This window comes from Triturus cristatus, chromosome 1_1 (genome assembly GCF_964204655.1).
Source record: "Triturus cristatus chromosome 1_1, aTriCri1.1, whole genome shotgun sequence".
Taxonomy (NCBI): Eukaryota; Metazoa; Chordata; class Amphibia; order Caudata; family Salamandridae; genus Triturus; species Triturus cristatus.
In genome coordinates, this window is record NC_140579.1 from 64,582,839 (window position 1) to 64,603,942 (window position 21,104).

General features: G+C 44.6%; 1 protein-coding gene across 3 annotated transcripts in view; it reads right to left on the minus strand.

The window, feature by feature from the left end:
• LOC146869417 (coiled-coil alpha-helical rod protein 1-like) overlaps nucleotides 1-21,104 on the minus strand; it is a 208,944-nt gene that overhangs the window by 54,151 nt on the left and 133,689 nt on the right. For all 3 annotated transcript variants that reach the window (XM_085599815.1, XM_085599812.1, XM_085599816.1), the window contains 2 exons: nucleotides 3,144-3,256; nucleotides 2,600-2,678 (listed from right to left, as the gene is read on the minus strand). In XM_085599815.1, coding sequence (XP_085455941.1) covers nucleotides 2,600-2,678; nucleotides 3,144-3,256 — 192 coding nt within the window. The remainder of the gene's footprint in view (nucleotides 1-2,599; nucleotides 2,679-3,143; nucleotides 3,257-21,104) is intronic.

The window sequence follows — 21,104 nt, forward strand, 5'->3', positions numbered from 1 at the left end:
GTCGACGACGCCGTCGATGACGGAGCTTTCTGCTGAGGTAAATCTTTGATGCCAGAGACTTTCCAGTCTTTCTCGGGGGCGTAACAAGCTTAGATTTTGAAGGTGGAGAAGCCTTTTTTGAAGAGGAAGTAGAAGGCAAGCTAGAGCCCTTAGCAGGCTGTACTTTTCTCGATACCTTAGCCCCAGGAGATGACAAGTCTTCCTCAGCCACCCTCTTTCTAGAGGACATAGATGAACCAGAGGCTACACTTCCCACCATAAAGGGTTATCCTTGTCCTTGATCTTCTGTAGCCACAGAAATAGGCGCCCTTCTCTATCTCTGAGGGTCTTCTGAGGGAAGGTCCTGCAGATCTTACAATCCCTCACCTCATGATCCGGATAGAGGCAGTAAATGCACTTCTTGTTGGGGTCTTCAGAAAATAGCCGGAGCTTCCCACAAGATTCACAAGGCCTAAAGAGAGACCTCTTAGAAGATGACATTTTGAAGATAAGCAAAAAAAACAGAAAAAACTGAAGTACTGAGCAGAGCTCAGGGAGACTCCCTTCACACGACGTACGGTAGAAAATCTGACAGCCTGAGCCTCTGAGGAGAACATTCTGGTGGGTGCTGTCGCCTGATTGGCTGCAGTTTGGACTGTACATAATGACTTTGATAGTCATAAGTGTGGAAGGTTTTTCTTGTAGCTTAGGCTACTTTACTTCCTGGTTTTGTGTTACCAAGGTTTTTTGGTTATTATATGCATAATTATTGTTTTTTTATGTACTGTAGGACTCCCACTCCGACGACGGGGAATAATTCAGGCATGTGAATCTTTGAAAGACACCCTAAATACTGGAGAAGTATCTATTCACCTCTCGATTTGCCAGTGGATTTGGGAGCGTGGATGAGGTTGGTAGAATGCAAAAGTCTGGTTGGGTCATCATTTTGTATCTTTTTTGTAGGTAAGAGAGAGATGAGCTACTTATGGATTTAAAGAGGACAGAGGATTTTGAAGGTAATCGTATCAAAAACTGGAAGGCAAGGGAGTTTTTGGCATTAGTACATGGTGTGTTTGCTTTTTCCATTCTCTATACGGGGGAAACGTCAAACGCTCTGTACTTTTTAGAATCTGTTAAACTGGCTAGCCATAGTATGGAGAAAACTCAGCACACAATGAAGATTGGATGGTGGCGCGTATGGCGAATGGGGACACAGCATCTTGGAGGCCATAAACTATGGGTGAGCACTCAAACTAGTTTTACACTTTTACTTTGTGAAGTCATCATACCCAGTGACAGCCTAACAGTGAGCATGTCCTTTAGGTCTATGCCTGCCAACTCCTTGCGTTTGCATGGAGGTTCCTAGTTCTTTCTTCTTTGCTATTTTCTTCCTTGTGGTTCCAGCACATATCCTTTTAGCGTCACTACTTGTTTGTCTGTTTCTTGTTCCCACTGTACTTCATTTCAGTCTCTCCTCCTCCTTCACCGGCATAAAGGTTGGGTCCTGATCTTCCCAGGGTACATTATGGTGTTCATCAAGGAGGTGTGTTAGGTATCGAATGAATGAATTACTGAGACACGTATGCCTTATGTTGCTGACCTTTTATTGGTATGCTCACTGTGGGCTTGTATTATTTGATAGTGGTACGTTTGACTAATTCAACTCCGTGGTTCCTGGGTTCATGAAGCTGCACCATCTTCTGCGACCGGACCAGTGATTCTCTCTCTCGCTCTCTCCTAACCGCTTCCAGTGGGTTCTGAGGTAACACCATCATGTCTAGTTTTTACTAGATTTAAAGGGATGGTAGCGATTGGCTCAGGATTGACTGGTTCTTCTGTGAGATTACCCACAGCAGAAGTCATGAGCATGCTTGGGGGAGAGCTAACGTTAATAAGGCAGCACATTACATTAGCTATGTTTTGCAGTACATTTTATTTTACACTTACCATTAGAGGGTTACTGCACACATTGACATTGGTAGAGGAATGGTGGAGGTTTATCAAATAACCTTCCGATTTGTGCTTGGGGTAAATTCCTACACGTGAGGAGTCATTTTAGGCAGCTTTGCCTTCATACAAATCTCAGGGACCTCCCTCTTTGTAAGAGCCATCTACTATAATCGTGTTCTGCAACTCGGATGTCAAATGGCTTCAGCACCAAGTGTCTTGGACGGCAAAACATTCACAGTTTAATGCTTGTGACTCAAAGTTTCTGCAGGGCCTACTTAGATCTAAATATTAGAAGTATCAGAGGTCAAACGATGTGCAAATATTGAAATTGAGGACGGTGAGCGAACACCGGTTTTATTTCAAATCAGAGTTTAGTATGATCTGTATTTGCTGCTTGTCTTGGCAGAGCAAGGGATGTGTTGAACAGGAGTTTCATCAAATATATATCTAATTATTACGACGCCTATATTGATAATAACCAAGTCTATTTCTGAGGAAGTCTGACCTAGCTTGTAATGGTCATGAACGTCCTGGACATCATCAGCCTTTCAGCCACACTACATGGATGAAAACATTGCCCTCCAACTCATCAAGACCAACATGACTGTTATGCCAGGAGGCCTGAACTATTTTTGCTCACAGCATCCAAGACCCTGGGCACAATCCTCACCTCTCTCTACCAACTTCGTGGGCTCTGTTCCGTTCCTCCAACTGCAGCCCAGCAATGGCCATCTTCCTGGCCACCATCCCTGCAGAAGTAAACAAATACATGTAAACTCAATCACGGCATTGAAGAAGTCGTGATACGCCTTTGGGGCTCATTGCACCTTCTTTCATCAGCGCTAGGCCTTCCCAACAAATGAAGTGAAGCATGGGAAGGCTATTACAAGTAAAGGCCATGATGGAAGGAGGTTGCAAGAGTCCCCTGAGATGGAGGCCTGGAGCACGTTAGAGGGAAATGGCTAGAGATAGCTAAAGACTTAGCAGATACAACACAGATGGTGCATTATGTAGTACGAGGGCAGAACCCCAGGAGCTGGCAGCAGTACACCTTTTCCACAGGTATTGTGGTTGAGAGACTCCTGTCCTATCCATATGGTACCAATCCAGCCCACCGCCTGCATGGGAAAGCAGGGAAGTAATGTAGATGGTGGGCATACTTGCAGGGCCTTAAACTCCACAATGAACGCAATGAGAAAAAAGACATAACCAACCTTGGATTGTGTCCACTCTCTTTGCTGCGAAACACATGCGCTGGCCCAAACTCCCGAGGCGAGTAACAGCAGCCTTCAGCCCGGACTCCTGGGTTTCAAACACCTGGTGGAAGCTGTAAAAAGACAAAAGTAAAATCAGTAGCTTCCTGACAAGGACTGTGGAGTCCAACAGGACACGTGGACAATTTAGAAATCCCCCTACAGATTCGATTATTCGCCTTCCAAACATTTCACAGAGTGGGCTTAAGAGTCTCTACAACAGCAGTCTCTCCTGATTCTGCCAAAGCCATGGAGACCTCTGTAGATTTGTTTGTTTACCAAGGAAGGTGACCCAGTGTGTCTGTGCAGGTCTCTCTCTCTCTCTATCTCTTTTTTTTTCTTTTTTTTTCTCTCTCTCTTTCTCTCTCTCTCTCTCCTCACCACACACCCCCAGCCTTTGTGGGTAACAGTTTATTTTCCTGTCCTAAAGATAGCTCTCCGGGAGCTGAAAGGCATCACAAAATGCCCAGAGTGCTGCACAGTCTCAAGCGGTGCTTCCAAAATGTTCTAAAGTGATGGTAGCCACCAGTTCATAAATCTTTGTCCGGACCATGACTTTTCGGATCTTGTACTTCGAGGCTCTCATACTCTCTGTAGAGTCTAAGTGAGGAAATGTTACTTACCCATAACAACAAGATTCAAGATTTTTAATGTGATGATTTGGAACTCAAAGAGGTCCACATAAAATACAGTAAAAAAGTAAAAAACATAATAATTCATACAATATACAGTACATGGTGCTCCGAAATACATGATAAAAAATAATCAACTTACAACTAAGCTGTAAGGCCCCCGACACAAAAAAGAGCAAATACGCAATCAATTAATTAAAATAATATAACGCAATACAAGCCAGGCCTAATAAATACACCAAATGAGTGAAGCAAAATGTTTTAAAGTGCAACGCTACTACAGTACTTAGTACAATAAATCAATTTCATACTGTGCAAAAGTATTTGAAACCTAGAGTACCAATTCCTCAAATTCATGAACCAGTGCAATGACTATGAAATTTACGAAAATTCAGACAAATCTAGAAAATATTCAAAAATTGTTTAAAAGCGATTTCTGATGGTGGTGCAGATAAACATTTCCAGGCCTCCACTGCCGTGGTTATATTGCTCTTTAAAAACAAGGGTTTTAGCAATTGGCGCCGCAATGAATGAAGATGAGCACAAACAAATAGCGCCCAATTCCCACAGAGATCACAAAGACTCTCCTCCTTTGGTAGCCCATCCCAGGATCCAGTAATGATTTGTAACAAAAGTAGATTCAACCTTAATAACAAAACGGTTCTGCGCGTACCATAGAGGAGGTTTCACAGTACATACTGTAGTTTTTTTATTTTACATATTTACATATGCTTCGCTCCAATATCATTTTATTTCGGGCACGCTGAGCACACAACACAATATCCCTTTTCTAGCTTAATTCTTAGATTGATTTTTTGATTACGTTTTTTAAGGTGAGCTTCAGGAGGGGAACCATCCCATTCTGACCAATTAAAAAAAAGAAATCCAGAGCTTTCATATAGTTTAAAAAGAGGGCACTTCTTCCGCTCAAACAATAAAATATTTCATGTTTCAATGCAGCTCAGATGGACTCGGATTCACCATTCAGTAGAATGTTCCCCCACCTTAATACAGCAGCCATAGCAAACACTTATGTGGAGAGGAGCCTGGATGCAAGCAGGAGAGCTGATGGAACGGCAAAAGATTTCAAACAAAAAATTTGTCGCCAAATTTGCCCTTCGACCTTCTCAAAAAAAGACCAATGCCGTTCTCCCATGACCTCCCAGGCATAGCTCAATGAAGGCGGAATCTTAAACTAATAGACCGCCAATACATGGGCGAAATGCCTTTGCCCACAACACCTACATAATCTGCCTGTGGCAGAAGCTTGAGCTGAAGCCTTACTTCTACGCTGACTAATGTGATCCTTATTTAGGCAGTTATTGGAAACAATTCCACCTAGCCATGGATACACCTTTACCGCTTCCATGTTGTCATTTCGCAGGAACCAATGCATACCCATCCTAACTCTGCACCCCGACCAAAAAAACACGACTTCACTCTTCAGGATATTTATTTAAAAAAAATGTTCATCAGCATAATTTCCCCAACTCAGAGAGACACCTCTGTAGCCCTATCTGAGTTAAATCCATCATAACAACATCATCAGCACAGAGCAAACAGCCAATACTCATTAATCCTAATTTAGCCAAATCCCCCTTTGCAAGGTAGTTCATGTATGTAGATGGAGAAAAGAAGGGGCACAAGTAAACACCCCTGCTTCAGACCTGCTCGAGAGACCCCGATTCCATCCCATCAAAACTTGAGACCAAGTTGAGGAGTAAAAAGCAACTATCAACCTGAGCAAATGTGCGGGGACCCCCAATGCCACCAATTTCCTCCACAGCGTCCCACGGTCAACCCTATCGAACGCTGTGGAGAAACCAATAAAAGCAGAATATAAGGCCATTTCCGTGCCCACAGAATACTTATCTATCAATGTTTGGAGGGTCAAAATAATATCCAAGGTTCCGCAGTTCTTACAAAAAACAGCTTGCTCGGCAGGAACAAGATTATTACCAAACGCCCAGTCCTGGAGGTGAAGGAAAATACTCTTTAGAAACAATTTGCCGATCGCGTCCAACAACGCAGTCTGCATGAAACTAGAGGGAGAGGTTTTCAGACCATTGTAAATATAGAGGCACAACCACACCACCTTTGCATGACAACGGAATAACCCCATACTGGTAACCATATTGGAACACTGGACACAGCAGCCAGGCCCATGCAGAGACCTCTTGTTTGATAACAGATATTGGACGTTCATATGGGCCCATTGCTCCAGAGAATCTTGCGCCTTTAATAAAAACCTATATCCTCTCACAAGAGGGCGGGCCATATTCGCCCGAACGAGGAGGCTCATCACTCAACTCCAACAACATCCCACATCTGGAATTGATGGCATAGAACTGCGAGACTTAATGGGACCATTTTGCATCGAAAATCAGAATGGTCTCAGCCTTAATTCTAGTATCACAGTATTCTGCGATCAATAACCAGTATTTACACAAGTCACCAGAGAAAGCGGCTTCTTTCAACACAGTCCATTTCCGGTCCTCCTGCCTCCTCTGTTCAGACACCTTCAATCTAGTTCTCACACCGCTTCAATCGATTGATTTCCTTTTGCCTCAGTAGTGACGACTGCTTAAATTGTTTTCTTACTAGTGAATTTATATATCACAGTTTACCTTCTTTACCTCCCAGGAGATAGCTACAGAGGATTTAACACTGGCAGTACTTTATTTTCTCCCACATGATCGAAACACAGGCAGCTGCTCTTCAAACCAAGCAATAGAGTTCTCTGTGAAAATAACTGGCTGAAGTCGCCATTTTAACATAAGCAACCAGATTTATCATATTATTTTGAGACCAAAAAGTGTGCACATTGGTTTTACTGTAGACAATGCTAACGTTTCTTGAATTCCAGCTCTCATACAACTTAAGATCTAAATCGAAAAACATTGAACTTTAAATTCATCCTTAATACCTCAAAATGGGAGCAGGCACCAAACATTTGTCATGCTACCACTATATAATCGATTAATGAACGAAAGGTAACAGAGGCTGGCGAGTCCTTCAGAAACCGACCATTTAAAGCAAAAAGATCATTAGTTCTCAGGCAGTCCAGAAGGGAAAGGCCCCGCCTGGCTGATCTAATATTACCTGGCAAAACACCCTCTGGAATATTCCACACCTCTTCCAACTCTCTATTTCCAAAAATCAAAGAGGAACAATTCTAGATTTTTCTGAAATTCTACTTGGTCCCTCACTCTAAAAGGGAGTACCCATTGGACCTCATATTCTTCAAGTACATCAACAAAGTAAGTATAGCTTGTACAGTAAACTCTTAATGGACTATTTCAAATAATTAATTCCAGTGCGCACATGGATATTTTAGCCCATGTATATTTGGTATTTTTAAGGACCGCTCCCTCCGCGTTGCAAAAATCGTAAAGGTTACAGAAAAAGTAAAGAAATGAATTAAGAAATACTACTATTATTGTCATTGCCCTGAAGAAGACCTTCTGGGTCGAAACGCGTTGGTTACAGTCGTTTTTAAAAAGATTGTTTCAATAAAGAACCCAAGTAATAAGAACCTGCTGAATTCATGTGCTTCCTCTTACTTTGCTTGTATTTGCAAATTATATTTTTTGACTCGGAGTGCTGAATCACTGTTTTTGCTGATAAAACACCAACAAAACCACAAACTAAAAGCTAGTCAAAGCAAGGAAAAGGAGAGTGAAAGAGATATTTTTATTTATTTTTGAAGGGGCCAATACAATGTAAATTTGTTATACAAGATAGCAGCAAGAAAGATTGAGCTAACACTATTCTGCTAGAGTTTTGTTGTTTAGAGATGTCACTAAAATATTATTACTTCTTCCTTTTGCTTTTTTTCAGTTTTGTGGTCTTTGGTCTAAAGATGCAGGGTTTAGAAGCATGTTTAAGGTCTTGTTTAATAATTTAATAAACTGTAGAGAATCAGGAAAGAACAAAATTATGGTTTGTTTCACAAGAATCTTTCCCAATATGTGCTATCACATTAACTCACACAGAATGGGTAAAACCCCTTGATAAATCAGCCCCCTTTTCTAGCGAGTCTGTATTGATAGTAGATGAATTGCCAAACACCCCAGGCTTTAAATATTCAATGCGAGGTGTAGTGACAGGTATATGTGAAGTGTGCTGTCACCAACCATCTGGGATACTGGTGAAAACATGACACCAGACTTTTAAAGCTGCTGCAAAAAGTTCTTACCAAGTTCAAAAAAGATTGGAGTGATATTGTTTGTATTTGCAGTGATTCAGCTACGTATGTGAAAAAGTTGTGTGATGACCTGTCAAAATCGATGCCTGCCTGAGCTGAAGTGCTTCCCTGTAAGAGATCCTTGCCACTTGCTAGATGGTATGCTGAAACCGTCTTTACAATCTTGAGAGTTAATGAAGAATGCTATTGACTTTTTAGTTCATTCTGGTGCATAATTGGTGTAGATGTGAAACATCTCTTTGAGAGTAGGCTGGGAAACACTTTGTGACTTGGCACTGCAACATATTCCATGTTAAAGTGCTTGCCACTTAGTAAGCAAAGAAATGCTGAGGAGCAATTCAGGACATTTTATTTTACAATGTATGAGAAATGCCTCACAATGATGCATAGAAATGTCCCTTCACCAACCATGGCATTTGAAGTCAATGAAGTCTCACTATGGTACTCTGCAAAAGTTTTAGATCCCTTCCGTAAAGGGGAATTTTATCCGGACTTTCAAAAGTGCTGCTTCATTTTTGACCACTTCAATAACTGGGGGCATATGCGCCCAGTTCAAATCATGCAGAACCTGTCCCAGAGAATCGCAATCTTCAGGTGCATCAGCATTGGCATGGAACACTATGTCAGAGGCAAGAGTTAGCAAATTGTCTACTGGCTGTTTTGACGTTGCCGGTCTCAAGTGCCAATGTTGAGAGGGCCTTTTCACAGAGAAAAGTTTACATAGAAAGGAAAGAGCGAGTGTGCATGACCAAAGACTCACTGAAGAAGTATTGTATGGTGTACTACAAGAAGTTTGATTTGTAAAAATTTATTTGGACCTCATATACACTGTACGTATAACTGTCTATATACCATGCATCAGTGCAGAAAGCAAGCAATAATAAAAGCAAAACGCTCCAAAAACACCTCAAAAACACTTTCTGTTGTTTTTAATGGCGCGAAAATGTGTAACCACTGATGACCACTGTTTTTTTAAAGTACTGAAATCACTTGAAAACACTGAAAAAACCCCACCAGAATTTACCAAAAATAGAAACTGAAAACAGGAAAGCCTATATATAAGATACAAGATATATAATATAATCCACTGTTAGCACAGAGATTTTTTTCGTGCGGACAAGAGAGGGGCGGTGGGAGCGGGCAAGCAAATTAAACTGGGTGCATAAGAGACTGTTGTTAAAACAGGAGAAAGTCAAACGGAAAAGGAAGAAAAAATAGATAAGAGCCCCACTCACTGTTACCAACAGATATCGGGACACGCCACAGGGGGGGGGGGGACTCACTCACATCAGCTCTTCTCAGTGCAAATCCGCTCCATGCCGCTAAAGCGCGGATGCCTCCAAACTGCTCTTAGCTAACCACTGCCAGACTGCTGAGCAGCAGAGGTCACGGACCACACACGAGGGCCGCACACCCTCGCTACTCCATTGCTGATTCCATAGTAATGAATATGCTACTTACCAGTATGCATCTGTTCTTGGCATGTAGGGCTGCTGACATTCATATCTGTGCATAGATCGCCGCCTAGTGTTGGGTCCGGATGTTTGCACGTTGTTGTCCTGGAAGAGTCTTCGAAGTATCCTGAGATAGGTGACTCCTCCCCTGGACTACAGTGCGCATGGGCATCCTCTCCATCCTCAGATTGTTTTTCGCCATTGTGGCAGTGATGGAGTAGATACAGAAAGTGATGACCATGCTATACAGTAATTCTGAGAGCTGCAGCTGCGACAGGCGCCGGGGAGGAGGGTGGGCGATATGAATGTCAGCAGCCCTACATGCCAAGAACAGATGCATACTGGTAAGTAGCATATTCAGTTCGAGGCATGTGGGCTGCTGAATTCATATCTGTGCATAGAATATATAGCAGTACCTCCCATTAGCGGCGGCTACCAGTGCCAGCTGCAGCGGTCTGAAAAAGAGTTTTGAGAACAGCCTGTCCTACAGCTGCCTGCTGTTTTGAGTGTACATCTACACAATAGTGTTTGGTAAATGTATGTATAGTGGACCATGTGGCTGCTCTACATATATCATGTAAAGGAATGTTTCCTAGGAAAGCCATGGAGGCCCCTAACTTACGTGTTGAGTGGGCCCTTGGGGGAATCGTTAATGTACGTTTAGCCTTTTGATAGCAGATTTGAATACATTTAACGATCCATCTGGCTATACCTGCTTTGGAGATGGCGTTGCCTTTGTGTTGTGGGGAAAAGGCAACGAAAAGTTGTTTTGTCTTCCTAAAGTTTTTGGTTCTGTCTATATAGTACATGAGGGCTCTTTTGACGTCTAGTGTATGGAGCATTCTTTCAGCGACATTTTGTGGATTCTGAAAGAAAACAGGCAGTTCAATCGTTTGATTCATGTGGAACTGCGATATTACTTTAGGCATGATTTTGGGGTTGGTACGTAGTACGACCCTGTTTGCGTGAACCTGTATGAATGGCTCTTGAATGGTTAGTGCCTGGAGTTCACTAACTCTTCTCAACGAAGTGATTGCTACTAGGAAAGCTACTTTCCAGGTGAGGAATTGAATCTCACATGAGTGGAGAGGTTCGAAGGGTGGACTCATCAGTCGGGTGAGGACCAAGTTGAGGTTCCACACTGGTGCTGGTGGGTGTCTTGGGGGAATTACTCGTTTAAGTCCCTCCAAGAAGGCTTTGATGGCAGGCACTCTGAATAAAGAGAGGTGCTGCCTGTTTTGGAGATAGGCTGCTATTGCGGTTAAATGGATACGTATTCAGGTGTATGCCAGATTGCATCGGTATAGGTGTAAGAGGTAACAGATTATGTTTTGAATGGATGCGTCTAGCGGGTTAATGTCATTGTTGTTGCAATAAATGACAAACCTCTTCCATTTGGCTGCATAGCAGGCTCTGGTAGTGGGTCTCCTAGCTTCCTTAATGATCTCCATACAGTCAGGTGGGAGGTTTAGGTAGCCAAACTCTAGGACTTCAGGAGCCAGATCGCCAGTTTCAGCTGTTGCGGATCTGGGTGCTGAATGTCTCCATGGTTCTGCGTCAAATGCGCGGGTTTGATCCGCAGCCTTTGATGCGGCACCATGGAAAGTTCCAGAAAAGTGGTGTACCATGGCTGGCGTGCCCATGTTGGAGCAACCAGGATGAGTGTCAGTGAGTGTTGTCGCAGTTTGCGTGCCACCAGCGGTATCAACGGCGCTGGGGGAAAAGCGTACGCAAATCTGCCGGACCAGTTCATCCATATCGCATTGCCCTGCGACTGTGGATGTGGGAACCTGGCGGCAAAGCTTTGGCATTTTGCGTTTTTGCTTGTGGCGAATAGGTCTATCTCTGGATGACCCCACTGTTGGAAGTACGGTTGGAGTACTGACGGGTGTAGCTCCCACTCGTGCATCTGGTGGCTGTGTCTGCTGAGCAGATCCGCCATCTGGTTGTCCTTGCCTGGGAGGTGTTCCGCCATGAGGAATATGTTCCTCTGAATGGCCCACTTCCACATACTCTGAGCCAGATGAGACAACTGTGGAGAGTGCGTTCCTCCCTGCTTCTGTATGTAGTACATGGCAGTCATGTTGTCCGTCCGGATCAACACGACTTTGTTGCACAAGTGTACTTTGAATGCCTTCATGGCTAGGAAGATTGCCATCAGTTCCAGAACATTGATGTGCATCTTCTTTTGTTGTATTGTCCATAGTCCCTGCACTGTGTAATTGAGTACATGAGCTCCCCATCCCTGGAGAGACGCGTCCGCTGTCAGTATTATTTGTGGAACAGGCTCGTGGAACGGTCGGCCCTTGCAAAGGTTTTGTGGATTCCACCAATGCAGAGAGTTGTACGCCCGACCGCTCACCAACACTAGGTCTTTTAATTGCCCGTGAGCCTGATTCCATTGACGTGCTAAGCACTCCTGAAGCGGGCGCATATGTAGTCTCGCGTGTGGGACTATGAAAATGCAGGAGGCCATCATGCCTATCAACTGCATGAACACTCGCGCAGGAAGGGAGTGTTGGGGTTTGAACTTGGAAATCAGCATTTGCATGCTGTTGATCCTCACTAAATTTGGCTGAGCTGTGGCTGCCAGAGTGTTTATGGTCGCACCTAGGTACTGTTGTACGTGTGCGGGTTGGAGATGTGATTTTGGGTAATTTAGTGAGAATCCCAGACTGTGAAGAAGGTGAATGGTGCGGGACATGTGGCTGGCACATTGCTGGGCTGACTTTGCCTGAACAAGCCAGTCGTCCAGGTAAGGGTAGACGTGAATGTGTTGCCTCCGTAGATGTGCAGCCACAGTAGCTAGGCACTTTGTGAAAACTCTGGGTGCTGTTGTCACTCCGAAGGGAAGGACTTTGAATTGGTAGTGCTGCCCCTGAATGGTGAACCGGAGATATTTTCTGTGTGAGGGGTGTATGGGTATGTGGAAATACGCATCTTTGAGGTCTAGCGTGGCTAGGAAGTCTCCCTGTCTGAGGAGCGGGAGAACCTGCTGTAGGGTGAGCATGTGAAAATGCTCTGAGAGAATGTAGTGGTTGAGGGGTCTCAGGTCTAGAATAGGTCTGAGTGACCCGTCCTTTTTTGGTATTAGGAAGTACAGAGAGTACACCCCTGTTCCCTGCTGGTGGACGGGCACGACCTCTATTGCGCCTTTTTGCAGCATACTTAGCACTTCCTGCTGTAATAACGCTAAGTGCTCTGAGGACATAGGACGGTGCTTTGGCGGTATGGTGGGTGGAGTGGAGGTTAATTCGAGACAGTAACCGTGTTGGATAACATCTTTGACCCACCTGTCCGTGGTGATGGAATGCCACGTGGACAGGAACCGCTGGAGCCTTCCCCCGACAGGTGTTATGTGGTCGGGGGGAAGGGAGAGGGCGTCACTGTTTGTTCTTGGGGGAGGACCTGGTATTGCCGTAACCACGTCCTCTGCCCTTGGTGCTGGAGCCACAATATCCACCTCGGGTGTTTTTATCGTAGGAACTCTGTGTGCCCCCTTTATTGTAGGTTTGCTGTGCCCCCTGTCCTCTACCTGCACCTCTATTTCCGGGGCGACGAAAGGAGCCACTACGAAATGTCTGCGTTTGCAGAGCCCCCATTGACTTCGCAGTGTCCGTGTCTTTTTTTATCTTTTCTAAGGTGGTGTCAACCTCCGGTCCGAATAAGTAGTCGGGGTTGACCGGCTGATTGAGGATGTTATTTTGGACCTCAGGTTTGAATCCGGAGATTCGTAACCAGGCGTGTCGTCGTAGCATGACGCTGGTGTTTATTGCCCTTGCAGCAGTGTCTGCGGCATCCAGTGCACACTTGATGGATGCATTTTTGAGAAGTTGACCCTCCCTGATGAGGAGCTCCGCTGCCTCTTTGTACTCGTCTGGTAGGTGTTGGAGTAGGGTCTCTAACGTGTCATAGTGTGAGCGGTCGTAGCGAGCTAGGAGCGCTTGTGTATTGGCAATGCGCCATATGTTTGCTGCCTGGGCTGCAATCCTTTTGCCGGAGGTTTCTAGAACCTTGGACACTTTGTCCGGGGGAGGAGCATCACCAGTTGTCTGCGAGTGTGCACGTTTGCGAGCATTGGCAACTACGATGGAGTCCAGAGGCAACTGGCTTCTAATGTACGTGGGGTCCCCAGGTGCGGGTTTGTACTTTTTCTCGATCCTGGGGTTTATTACCCGTGCCCTGGTGGTTTCCTTGAAAATGTCCTTTGCTGGCTTGAGGACACCTTTTAACATGTGCAGAGTCTTTACGGTCCTCTCGGAGGATGCGAAAGTGTCCACCAAGAAATCGTCCTCGATAGTGTCTGAGTGGAGTTGCACTCCATGATTGGCTGCGGCACGTTCGATGAGTGCGTTGAATGCAGCAGTGTCCTCTGTGTGGGACGTCTTTGCGCCATAAAGTTGCGTGTCCTGTGTATCCAGAGCGGCACCTGGGTCTACAGGGTCATCCCAGACTTGATCAGGGTCTTGCTGGCCCTCAGGGTCCATGTCCCCGGGGTAGGTGGTGTCGTCACCCATGTAGTCCTCCACTGCATCCGTGTCGGAGTGCGTCGGAGAGAATGACTGTGGATCTGTGTATAGGTGTGGATGCGTTCATAAAGAACTGGTTCCGATTCCGCCGGCATTTTTTGCTTTAGCGGGATCCTATAAGAGTCCAAAGCCTGCCCTGAAGTGATCTTCCGCTTTCGGAGCATGAGCCTGCCGGTGTCGGCGTCGATGAAGTGGGACGGTGATGTCCCAGTAGGAGAGTGTTCGGTGGATGGGGACCTTGTCTGGGTAACACGTGTCCTGATCTCGAACATTTTCGGCGCCGTGGATGGCGGCAAACCGAAGGTGATGTTGGCCGGTGCCGAAGGTGCCTTCTGTGCCTTTTTCGGTTCAGAGTCCGACGAGGTCTGGAGGGCTGCCTTTTCCCTGATGCGTTGCAAGGACGCTGCCACTTGTCGCACCTGGAACGCCGACGGTTCTTTGGCGCCGAGTGGTTCCGTAGAGGTAGGTGTGGACTTTTTCGAAGTCACCGGGTCATCGAGTTGAGAGGTAGTAGCTGTAGACGGCGTCGATGAGTGGACCGTAGTCGCTGCCTTCGAGGTGGAGTGAGATGCAGTGGCCATTTTCACCTTGGTGGCTGGTGCCGATTGTTTCGGTGCCGGGGGCCGAGGCGCTTTGGCGGTACCGACGGCTTTTCTTTTTGGGTCGGCGCCGACATCGGCTGCAGCGAGTTCGGCACCGAAGTCCCTTTTGGTGCGGTCGGAGCCGACGGGTTTGGCTGGCGTCGAAGGTGTGGTGGTCCTCGAGCCGACCCGTGTCAGTTTCACTTTCGGTTTCTGTTGAACCGGTGCGATGATTGATTTCGGTTTCGTGGAAGGGAAACCAGTCTTTTTAGGTAATAATGGCTCTCGCTGTATGTCCGTGGCCGGGCCAGAGGGCGGGGCCGAAGAACTGCGGGATTGGTCTTGGGTAAGGCCCGAAGGCGATCCCTCGACCGGAGCCGTCGACTGACACGCTGGGATATCCTCCATTTGGACGGGTAGGCCCTGCTCCTCACCAGAGCTACCTTCTTCGGCCCCTAAGGCCTCATCGTAGTCTCATACCTCATCGTCGGCTTCTTCCCTGTGAAAAAGCTCTTCATCTACGTCTTCCGATGGGGAACCGTGTTCGGAAGCGGGGCTGGAGGGTATATTTTCCACGCTTTCGACATCTTCGTCCTCGGTGCTGAAGATGTTGGTCGGGGCCGGTGCCGCTTGCTGCGCTTCCAGTCGCGCGGCTCGTCGATTCCGTAGAGTCTTCTTGGATCTGAATCGGGCACAGGCCATGCATTTCGATTCGTCATGATCCGGTGAGAGGCATTTGTTACACACCGGGTGGACGTCGATATGGGGGTATTTGGCGTGGCAAACAGGACACCGCTTGAATGGGGTCCTCGATTCCATCGTCGAAGTTCGGTCGATGGTCGGATTTAACGGATCCGAAAAGTTGTTAAAATCGCTAAACTAGCCTGTAAACTGTCGATACCGATCGGGAACAGTACCGACGAAAACTAAAGGCCTTTTGGCCTGAAAACTAAATTTTCCGAACTTGAGTCAAGATAAGCACATCCGAACCCAATGGCGGAAAAAAACAATCTGAGGATGGAGAGGATGCCCATGCGCACTGTAGTCCGGGGGAGGAGTCACCTATCTCAGGATACTTCGAAGACTCTTCCAGGACAATAACGTGCAAACATCCGGACCCAACACTAGGCGGCGATCTATGCACAGATATGAATTCAGCAGCCCACATGCCTCGAACACAACTCTACTAGAGCAGAGTGGGAGCTGGAGCCGAGGCCGTAGCAGGCTGCGACATCATCACCCACTTTCACGCCGACTCTGCATCTCCACACGTCGTGACACCGCACCGGTGGGGCTGTTGGAGAGCCGTCCGGCCCCCCGCCATGTTCTGCTCCGGTCACCACTCTCTACTCTGGTGCCAAAATCTACCTCACCGCACAGCCCAGGTTCACAGTGCCGGGAAGACGGGGCCGCCACAGGGGCCGCATCACACCACAGCCTCACGGAGTGCCTGGCTCGCTCACTCCGAATCGCTGATACGTCACTTCCTGTATTCATCCAAACCGGACGTAACAACAGTTTTGTATTGCAATGCAGCCTCTCAGATCAAAAGCTGAACTGTTGACTTATGGCAGTCAAGGTCATCCTTAGACCTACAATGCAGCAAAATGGCAGAGGCTCCTCGGTTCATTGTGCTGGTCTACTGAAATAGGGCTGTGGCATTTTATAAAATATATACCTGTCCACTGGAGTGAATGCCTCCTCAATCTACTGGTCCTGTAAAGACAAATCTACTTGTCCCTCTTGGTGATGTGAAATGAGGTGATAAATATTAGAGCTCTGATAACAGCCTCTCCGATTATGCCAGGGCTCCTATTCTATCACAGTTAGGATTGTAATACAGCTCTGGTTTAGCTAGCTTCTCACAATTCTACTCCCACAGGCTGGAATTTGATGGGAAGTGGTCATTCCAGGACTGCACTGCCTGTTAAACCTGGGCACAGCCAAAGACTTGTATGTTTAAGGTTATTTATCCACCAACGCTTCTCACATCACTGCCCACACTGGAAATGGTGGAAAATGTACTCCTGACAAAGACCAAAGTAAAATCTTTTTCAGGGTTGGGAAAAAAAGGTAGTCTAGAAAAAAAAGGCGGTGTAGTGAAATGAAATAGTAATCTCTCAGCAGATTTTCACATCAGCAAACATATCTTTGTTGATGTTAGAATCGAATTCACAGTTCTTTTAAGAAGCACAGTTTCTAAGCCTGCTCCTGTAAAATCTGGTGAGTCCTTGAAGGTAGCAAATTGGCACCAATACAAGGACATACTGCGGGTGCACTTTTGGGCCCCTAGAGATTGGGCCCCTGATGTATTGTCATTTTGCCTATATTGGTTTTACGCTGATTCTCCATTATTTGGTTTTACGCTGAGACTTTAGAAAAAAAAAAAGTGTTAGAATTGTTTTTAGAGTTTTATATAGCACAAACTCGACCCAAAGATAACCGGTATCAGAGCGCTTTACATGAGCACCAGTCTCGTTACAGATGGACACATTCCTTTTTGTTAGGTGCCGGGAGATGAAGTGATTTGCCCGGAATTTGTTGAGCGTCCCTGCCAGGCTTGAACCCGGCTCCCCAGCTTCGAGGTTGACTGCTCGAGCCGCAACTCTACATCCTCTCCCCAAACTTCAATATTTCTTTTTCTTTCAACACTTGCTCAGAATATTTGGACAAATCCATAATTGTAATTTTCGACAGAAGTATAAACAGAAAATGATTCTGCATTTACAATGTTCGATAAACTCCAATGAAGGCTCAAGGCCACTTTGCATACAAGGTGTACATCTTTACATTGCTCATTAATCAAGCGAGACCTCTGTATAAGTACATTTGCAATCTCTCTAGGGTAAATGTTCAGTGACCCCTGTATGCCTCCTACAGACCCGAACTTCATTATTAAATCTTTAATTTTACAATGATTCCCCGTTATTAATCTTTGATTTTTAGCTGGTTTTCCATTATTAATATTTGGTTTTAAGCTGATTCTCTGTGATTAATCTCTCTTTTTTTAAGATAATACTCCATTATTAATATTTGGTTTTAGACGGATTCTTCATTATTAAATCTTTTGTTTTACTCAGATTATACATTATTATTATTTGGTTTGATGCTGATTCTCCATTATTAATCTCTGATTTTAAGCGGAATCTCCATTATTATTATAATTTTTTTTTTAATATAGTCCTGCATCAAACCATTTTACCAACTGAAACGTCAAAGAAATGGCATCTAAAACTGCATAATAGTTCAGTAAAGCGTTTTCCCCCCAAGTTGCATATTTTTGTATACATTTTATTTAGAAAGTAAACAACCACCAATTTTTGCTTTCAGGTCTTATGTGTATTTTCATATAATCAGAGAGCAGTGGGGAAGCATTATAAGTGGCCTCAATATGTTAGACTTTCTTTCCATTTACATACATTTTTATAGCAAAACCACCGGTAATTCTCTGGCTCTCAGCAGTTCCTGCGATCACGCACCCCACTAGTAAGTGTTTGCATTAATAAATCATATATACAAGTGTGAACGACTTATACATATGGATACGAATCCTGCATTTGTGTCACACAATCCTTAGTCATGAATCCATACTGTAAACTGGCAGGAAAGGGGTTTATACAGAGTGTGTTGGGCCTTGTTTTCCAAATAAACACGAAAACTCATTGTCCGTGACCCCATACAATATGTTAGTGAGTTGGGCAATAGGAAATTCATACTTATGAGCAAGAAGTGAAACTAAGATGTAACCCAGACACTTACTTCCAATCTGATGAAAACAGAGAAGATACAAGGGTTGTTTATTAATTTAAAGAAGATGCTCATGTTGGAGAACAGGGGCTGTATTACGGTATGTGGTGCATTCTCCTGGTTGGAGCAGGCACAACATTCAAAAGGTGCGCCCAGCGCTAACCACTAAAATGCACCTCATTATAGTGAATGCGCTGCCTCTAGGGCAGCCGCGAACTCATGCTTTATGTGACAAACAAAAGAGATTCCCGAGCAAGAGCAAGGCAATTGAGCCTATAAGCAGCAATTCACAATAACAATCATAGAGAGACTAATATAGAGTCCAATAAGTCAAACAAACAGTTTTCTTCTTTTGTTTCTTTAATCTTCTTTGTTCTTTCTCAATCCTTCCATAGTGACATATTGGTATTGTTAAGAACACCAAACAAAAGATCAGTAGCCAACACGTGTTTCGTCTCGGGTAAGTTGCCCGGCAACTTCCTCAGGGCTACAATGATATAGAAATAATTCTATTCAACACATTTATCACTTAAAACGCATATTCTTACAAAATCTGAGTACACACACTATACAAAAAAAAATTAAAAATGTGACTCAGATAGAGAAAGAAAAGCATCCATAAATTAGAGAAAAGAATGAAAGTATCCACCATGTGCAAGTCCGCCAGAAAGTTAAAGTGCTACCCAGCACCAAAAGAAAAATGCAAAAAGGGAAAAGAAGCAACAGAGGACCACCTTGAGAAGAGGAAGAAAGCTCCACGCTAGGAGTTTGATTATTTCTCACCATTGTGATGATAACAGAAGTTTCTCTAAACCATTACTCACCATAAAAGCAAATCTCAAATGAAGTATATATTGTAGTTCGTCACTATGGAAGGATTGAGAAAGAACAAAGAAGATTAAAGAAACAAAAGAAGAAAACTGTTTGTTTGACTTATTGGACTCTATATTAGTCTCTCTATGATTGTTATTGTGAATTGCTGCTTATAGGCTCAATTGCCTTGCTCTTGCTCGGGAATCTCTTTTGTTTGTCAGTTTTTTCCTTTGTGACGGAGGAACATTGGGGCATAGGTGGCTGTTCCCCTCGATTTTCCCTAGAGCACTTTTTAAGATATTGATCGATACTTTTGACAGGATCTTGGACGTGCGCAAGACTGTAACCCTGCCACGGTTTGTAGCTACATTGTCATGCTTTATGTGCACTGGCACTATCGGTATTACAGAAGGGGAAGTACAAGCATCTGCGGCCCTTTCTGTAATACCAAAGCGCCCCAGGGGCATGCAATGTGGGCGCAAACGTACGTTGTGCCCTGGGGCACTCCAGCAATACAACCCCAGGTGTTCCAGGGAAGTGACTTTTCATTTCCAGAGGCATGTTCATTAACATCCAGGAATATGGATAGCAAGGTCATCCCTTTAGAAAAATGGCAGAAAAATCCCAAGTAGTGGAAACAGAAGAAACGTAATTAATGGCATGAACACGTGTGAAAGAAAAGACAACCGTGCTACTCATGGGACAGGCCTTTAAACAAATATCAAGAAGCAAAGGTTGTTTCAACACTACAGTACTGAATCAACATTCTAAAGCAGGTGTCTCCAACCAGTCAATCGCGAGCTACCAGAAGCTCGCACCCATCTTCAAAGTAGCCTGCAGCCTTGCGTTCATTTTGAAATTAGCGCAGTGTCACTTTTTCTTTCAACATTAATGGAAGGGTGTGTTTACTTTACATTATTATCACCAGGCTGCAGACAGCAGAGCCTGATAAAGAGCAGGGCTCGGTCAGATTTATGGGCCACGCTGGATCATAGAGGTGCAGAACTGAACTATTCAACTCTTACATAAAAGCCCTTGTCGACTCAGTATTGGAGCATGAGGACAAAATGATGTTTCTGAATGCTTTTAGATGGGAGAAAATGAAAATTTACCTTTATGATTAACTCTTCATTTAAATTTTCTCCCATTTCATAGTGTTGCATTTCCAAGCAGCAGGCATTTTGCTCCCAGTGGCCAGTAGACACTGTGCCATATTTATAAGTAAAAGAATTGTATTTTTTTCCCAAATGGGAGAAATGTAAAGTGAAGAAAACCTGGCTTAAAGGCAATTAAGCTGTGCATGGGGTGTCTGGTAACAATACGTAAGTTGCTTACCCTTGAGTATCTCACTTTGATTTTCACTCATCAGAAGTAGCTCTCACTACAGAAAAGGTTAGAGACCCCTTTTCTAATGGCTTCTTACAAATTTAGAGTTTCTTTGACATATGGAAAGAGAAATAGTCCAACCCACCATTAGATATTCAGGTTCTTGGTCAAGCCAGTGCCGATAATGTAATAGCCCATTAACAAAACCCCAATTGTGCTGGGCTTGTGCCTTTTACTAAGCATTCGGTGACCAAAAAAAAGGCCCCATGGCAGTGAACCTTATAGAAATACTGACACAAATCAGACACGTGTCTGGGCTTCAATACACAAGACTGTAAACAATAATCCTATAGTTGGAATACATATATCTGAACTGAACAACTGTCTCCGGGGTTAGTGTTTGAGGCATGGCGGAGAAAAGCACTCAAGAGAAGGTTCTTTTTTCATGTTGCACTCACAGACCTAAACGTCAGACTCCGGAAAACAGATGAAGAAAACAATGTGTATGCTGATTCCTTCTTTACTTGAGGTTACTACATGTAGGGGTGTAGCCTTCATAAAAAGTCTACAAAGATCTGTGTGTCAGCACACATGCCTGAGCCTCAAAAAACTGGGAGCACGATAACAGTGCTG